We start from the raw sequence: 6190 nt of genomic DNA, 5'->3' as shown, positions 1-6190 counted from the left end.
GCGCGGAGATGGGGCCTGAGGGGGCTTCTCCGTTGCTAGAAAGTCTTTCGCTCAGTCTCTGGAGACGGGCCGAGGGCTGCACTCGACGTTGGGGACTGATTAGGTACCGCTCTCCAGGCAGCTGGGAGCCTGGGAAAAAAAGCAGTAATCAAGCCACAAAACTCTCCCCAAAGAGCATTTCATATGGAGATGCACCACAAAGACACAAAACGGGGCCAGGGGCCAGGTAGCAGAGAGTGGCCGCGGCCGCGCGCAGGAGTGAACGTGTAGCCCGAGTCGGGGCGCGCGGGACGCGAACACTTCGACCCTCAGAAAAGAGCAACAGCAAAGAGGCAGGTCAACTTGATACTTTTTTTATTGCAATAAAAGAGCATTTTCCTCTATCTCAAACCGCCCGAGGCGTAAGAGGGGGTTCCCAACCTTTCCTCGGACTTCCCCCAACCAATTCAGAGTCTTTGGAAGCTCCTTCCGCCTTCCAGGGGCTGGACCGCTGAGATGCGACCAGGGGACCCGCTGCCTCACTCCAGCAGGCGAGGGACGCGGCAGAACTCGCCCCCTTAATCCCGGGGAGACCAAGCGCCCAGCCGAGCCCAGAGGGGGCGGGGCATCGGGGCGGGCTCTGCTCATCGGGGGCGGGGCCAGGCAACCCTTTCTGCGCTACTATTGGCTGCGGGCCCCGGACTGGCGGGTGCACGTCACGGGCCGGGCCCACCCCCTTGGCAATGTCTTCAGCCTGCTGCACTCCTAACTTAAGCATTTATTCCACTGGGATAGAAGCGGCAGGAGCAGCGTTAGCACCGGCGAACCATGGCTGGGATTTTTTATTTCCTCCTCTTTTCGTTTCTGTTTGGGATTTGCGACGCTGTCACCGGTTCCAGGGTGTATCCCGCGAATGAAGGTAAGAATGGGGCGGCCTTTCTGCGGTCTGGGACAGAGAGGCGAAGATCGGCGGGTGAATGGTCCCCGGGAGCGCGAGGCCGGAGGGTGCAGGGGGATCCCGGCGCGAGCGGTCGCCTTGACTCCGGAGAAAGGGGGCTGGGGCGAGGGGAACCGCGAAGGGAAGGCGGGGAGCGGCCGGGCAGCCTGCCTTGGGGCGGTGACCCGTGCATGTGGCGAGGTTGCCCAAGTTTGTAGCGAAAGGACAAAGTTTATCGGCATCCACCGGCGAGGGCAGCCCGAGGTGCCCCGAGGGGATGCACGGGAGACAACGCCAAGAAAACAAATAAATAAATAAATTTTGTGGACCTATTTCTACCACCACTTACCCACTCAGGCCAGGTCGAGGGGTAACGGAAGCCTGGAGCTAGCTCCTTGAGGGTATGGTGTGCTCTCGGGTTCTTGCGAAAGCCTTGCGAGCTCTGGTTTCTGCAAAGTTTCCCGAGCCCTGCGCTTCCCGGGACCTGGCTGCCGGGCCTCCGCCGCGCAGCGGTCGTGGCGCCGCTCGCCGGTCGCTGGTGACCTGATTGCTAGCACCCGGCGTCAGACACCTTTCTCCCCGCCGGGCCCCACGCCGTCGGGGTGCGATTGCTGGCCTAGGGGACCCCAAGCTCCTCATGTCACCCCGCAGACCTTGGGAACCCGCCGGCAAGCTGAACGTACTCGAGTTTTAGCTTTTTGCCCCTAGAACTGTACACCGGGTTAGTTTGGAGGGAACGTGCCGGACCAACTGGATCAGTGTGGGTGCTCAGTTTTATGCGCGTCTGTTTGGACGTGCTGGAGGGCTCTGTGTGTGTGTGTGTGTGTGTGTGTCTGTGTCTGTGTCGGGGAGATGGGGGTTGATCATTTAGTTTCTGATGATCTCAGAGAAAGGCTAGTTGCGTGTGCGTGTGTGTATGCGCGCGCACGCATATGGGTGTCTGTGGGTGCGCGGGTGCCCGCGTCGACGCGGACAATTGTGTGCCTGTGCTCGAGTGCCCCGATTGTGTGCGCGTATGTTCCGGCGATGCTCGCGCTCGAGCCTGCGCGCAGCTGGCTCGCCGACTCCTTCACCTCCCCACCCTCCTCCATCCATCCATCCATCCATCCGTCCGTCCATCTCTCCAGGATCCGTGCATCCATCCCCCTACAATCTATCATTTTCCCTGTTCCGAAGGAGGGAGCCAAAAACCAACTTAGCCTTGGCTGGGCAGGAGGTACCAAGAGCTCGCCAGACGCAAGCTCCCAGAGATTCACACACCTGCCGGCAGACAAGGCTTGGGAGGAAAGAGTCGCTCTGTCTCCCTTTCGATCTCCTCTCTCCTACCGACGTGGGCCATCTCGGTCCCTGCTGCCCCTCGGTCCCCGGGGTCGTTCCTCTGAGCGGGATCGTGGATCCCGCGTTCTCCTGACTACTTCGCACTCTTGTTAGGACGTCTCCCAAGACCTCTCTGCACCAAACGCAGAGATTTTTTTCCTTTTTCCCCTTGTTTTTTCTTTTGGGAGCAAAACTTGGGAGCTCTAGACAAAAAAGGCGCTGATGGAGCTGTAGGCTGATGTAGAAAGGAGGGGGGTCACCCCCTCTCCGACCCCTCCTCCCCCTTAAAAATTAATTCATTTTGTTGCTTTTTATTCCCATCACGTTTTCTTTTCTCCCTTTTACCCTCCCTTTCTACTCCCTTCCTTTTTTTGTAAATTGGGTCTTATTGTTCCCTTTGTGTCCCTAATCCACCTTACATAAATCCAAATGGATGTAGCGGGCTTTTCTCTAGGGACCGAGAGGAGAGAAGGAGGGGGGGGGGGCGCAACTCCGGGCGGGAGCGACCCAGGGAAGGCTCTACATTTTAAAATAATTAACAGACGCTAGGAATTCAGGCTTCTCGGGAAAATCTGGAGAAAGAGGCTCATTTTTAACTATTTTGACGTCGGGGTGAAATGAGAGGAGAGGTGGGCAGAATTCAGGGGCCGGAGGGCGAGACTGAGAGTTGGGGTGCGCAGGAGCAAGGATGAAGGTTTCCCATTTCCCACCCCTCCCCCAGCCTGAAGAGCCAGCCTCCCTGATCAAATTAATAACCCAGTGGTTCCTTTGAGATGGGCCTTTCGACCCCCAGGCCTGCAGATCTCGGTGGGAAAGACAATGTGGAGAGTTTAGGAATTCATTGCGTCGTTTTCAATGTTCTCGGTGCCTAGGTCTGTTCCAGCGTGGGCGGGGTGCGACCGCTGTATAGCCGCCCTCTCGGTTCCCCCAAGCTTGGATGCAAACTCTTAGGTGTAGCACAAGCATACTAAATCTATTAGGCAGTCCTCCATAACTAAAATTTAAACCAGTGATTTCCTCTTGGGGGAAGGAGTCTCCGATTGTCTTCAAAAAGGCCAAAGAGAACACTTAAGTGTATTTGCATTCTAATTCCACACGTCTGCCATTTCCCCCTTCTGAAACTTTGATATTTAAAAAAGCGGCGGATACCACATCCAGGGCCTATTTATTTGGTGGTGGAGGAAAAAAAAAAAAAAATGGTAGGGGAGAGAGCCTTTTCATGACCCTTTTGAGTACTCTCTGATAGAATTCACTTGTGGCTCTGTCACCATGATGATGAGTTATGCGGTCATCTGAAACTTGCAAAAACAAATAACTCTAGTAGATACCAGACAGAGATGAATGCAGATTTTGCTTGGGAGTGTAACTGCCCTACATAGATATATTTATTTTTTGAATTGTACTTGAGATTCTCAGTTCATCCTTTTTAGAGAAAGAGTCAACTGAGTCCTGGGATGGAATTTTAAATGCTAAGCAAGTTAAATAAATAAGAACCTGCAGATTTAAAGAGGGGAGAAGATCGAGTGAGTAATGATTATTTACATAAGTGAGACCGGGTTTAGGTTTTGATCAGAGTTGGATATGCACACCCTCGGCACATATGGAAACGCTCAGGCAAATGGTTTTTTGTAGTATTGCCTTTTTGCAATTGGAAATTAATCTATTTTTCTTTGTTTTTTTGCAGTTACCTTACTGGATTCCAGATCTGTTCAGGGAGAACTTGGGTGGATAGCAAGCCCTCTGGAAGGAGGGGTAAGTTCCGAATTGCTCTCTGATCCACAGGGTAAAAAGGAGTGATTAGCAACTTTCTGAGAGTCCTAATGGCGTGATTCTTGTTGATTGTGGCCGGGGGTCAGATTTCCGCCATGGCCTATGAAGTGAATTACGCTTTGTTGGAGAAATCCTATACTCCCTTTGGATAGCTCTGTCATGGAAGAACTGGAATCCAAAAGGGCAAAAAGGGGTTTCAAAACTAGGAGATTGGTGGAGGCATTGCCTTAGATGCCTATTTAAGACTAAAACACCAACAAGAAATACGATCTGGGGACCAAATTAGAATTTATGCCTATTGCTGTGATAGCCATGAAGTCCTGACAGGGTTAATTTTAGAGCAATTGTTCTATTTTCAGAGGAGGAAAATGAGTAAATAAAAATACCAGGGAGAGAACATTTCTAGTTGTACCAGGAGCAGGTTTAGTTCTGTGTGTGAGCAGCGGGGGGCTCTGTAACTTGCTATGACAATCTTAAATCAGCTGCTTTTCACTTGCACGCTGAGAGAAAGCCTTACGAACTTCTATCAAGGGCAACATCTATGCAGAAAAAAAAAAAAAAAAAAGCCCCAAGTTTGGCATTGTTGTTACTAAATGTGAAAGTTAAAGTATTTGGAATCTTGGATCTTTGGAGATTGGGGAGGCTGGATTATAGAGTATGAGAGAGTGCGTCACTGTTCATTTCTTCTTGAATTTGCCATGAGAATAGAATTAGGTTAATAGCCACATTCTCCTACCCCATCCTCCCCCCTTAATAATAGGTCAGAATGCATCAGCTTTGGAAAGAAATCAGTACAATGTGTAACTCTGGCATCTGCCAGATTGAAACTCTCAAATCCTTTAAAAATTAAGCATATCATCCTACCTTTACAGGCTTGATAGTCTATGACTGAGTCATTCGACTAAAAGCAATGGGGGTGAAAGATTAGGAGTCTTTTATCAGGCAAAAATTGTCATGCCAGCACCCAGTATGGCGCTTCACACCTGGCCATTGAATAAACAATAAAGGATTGAAAAAAATAAAGATTCATAGAAACTGTTATGGAAGATGGGCTTCAAAAATAAGACAAGGCAAGAACGGAAAATTTTAGGCTTTTTCCAAAGCAAGTCTTGTCATCCATTTGAAATAAAATGGAGATTGTCCTGCCTTCCTGGTTTTCTGCCTGAACTTGACTGCAGTTGGTTGGGTCTCTGCTGAAAAATTCTAGTCTGCCCTCAAAACCATTTTTTTTAAAGGGAGGGAGAGTGATTGGCAGGTCTCTGGCAGTGTAGACAGGCTGTATTCACCTCTGATTGCAGGCAATTGCCCTCATCCTTTGAATGCGAAGAAAGGTACAGCTTTATCTTGTGAGAGTCAGACTCTTGTTAATCCTATACCCTGGAAAGGTCATTGATTCAAGGAGGCTTTCCCATGCTACACCAGAGGTATTGCTCTGTAGGCTGAATGTATTCGAACTGCTGGCAAAACTGAGGATGGAAGGTATCAGTACTTGCATTAAAAAAATTAATGAGCCTTATTTTTCTTACTGGCTGTTCCCAAGTTTGAAGAGAGGATACATCTAGTATGATTTTGGACCTGACTTGTTACACTAAATATACATGTGACCTATTGAAAAGCAAGGAGTAACACATTTTCAAGTCCAGTTCATGGTCTATCTAGTTTCTGGGAAGCTTTTATTGCAACTTAATATGCTACAGACATCTCCCTCCCCCCACCCCAGCTCCCAGAGAACTGTTGAAAGAGCACCTGGCCACTTTTTCTAGACACAAAACTTCTTTTGGTTGTCTCCATGTCCCTTAAAAAAAAAAAAAAAAAATACTGTGCATAGCTGACTGTACACAACCCAGAACCTTTTATGGGCAGAATGTGGACTTCTGAATATAGAATGTACTCCTTCCCTTTCCTTAAATACCATGTGTGTAATGTTTTAAATATTATTATGAAACATAAGAAATGAAATTTTATTTGTGTATAATAGAATTAGTCCTTCCAAAATACATAGTAGCCATTGAGAAATTATGTGCCAAGTTATGAAGTTTAATTAATTTCTAGATTTTGTAATAAAGAAGACTTTTTTGGGCCTCGAATGAAGGGGTAATTGGATATCTTAACAAGTAGGGGGTGGATTGGCTTTAAAAAAGTCTTTCTAACTGAGTGTAAAAGCATATTTGAATCTTTTGATTATTC

The 6190-nt window shown here is 48.8% G+C and overlaps 1 protein-coding gene across 3 annotated transcripts in view; it reads left to right on the top strand.

Annotated features, from left to right (window-relative positions):
- The first annotated feature begins 777 nt into the window (after positions 1 to 777).
- The window catches only part of EPHA4 (EPH receptor A4), a 140541-nt gene continuing 135128 nt past the window's right edge, over positions 778 to 6190 (top strand). For all 3 annotated transcript variants that reach the window (XM_061187838.1, XM_061187847.1, XM_061187856.1), the window contains exons 1-2: positions 778 to 898; positions 3918 to 3985. In XM_061187838.1, the coding sequence (XP_061043821.1) occupies positions 808 to 898; positions 3918 to 3985 (159 nt within the window). In that variant the 5' untranslated portion in view covers positions 778 to 807. The remainder of the gene's footprint in view (positions 899 to 3917; positions 3986 to 6190) is intronic.

The sequence above is a fragment of the Eubalaena glacialis genome, chromosome 1 (genome assembly GCF_028564815.1).
Source record: "Eubalaena glacialis isolate mEubGla1 chromosome 1, mEubGla1.1.hap2.+ XY, whole genome shotgun sequence".
In the NCBI taxonomy this organism is placed as follows: domain Eukaryota; kingdom Metazoa; phylum Chordata; class Mammalia; order Artiodactyla; family Balaenidae; genus Eubalaena; species Eubalaena glacialis.
Note: the sequence above shows the minus strand (reverse complement) of the source record. Positions and strands in the feature narration are given on the sequence as shown.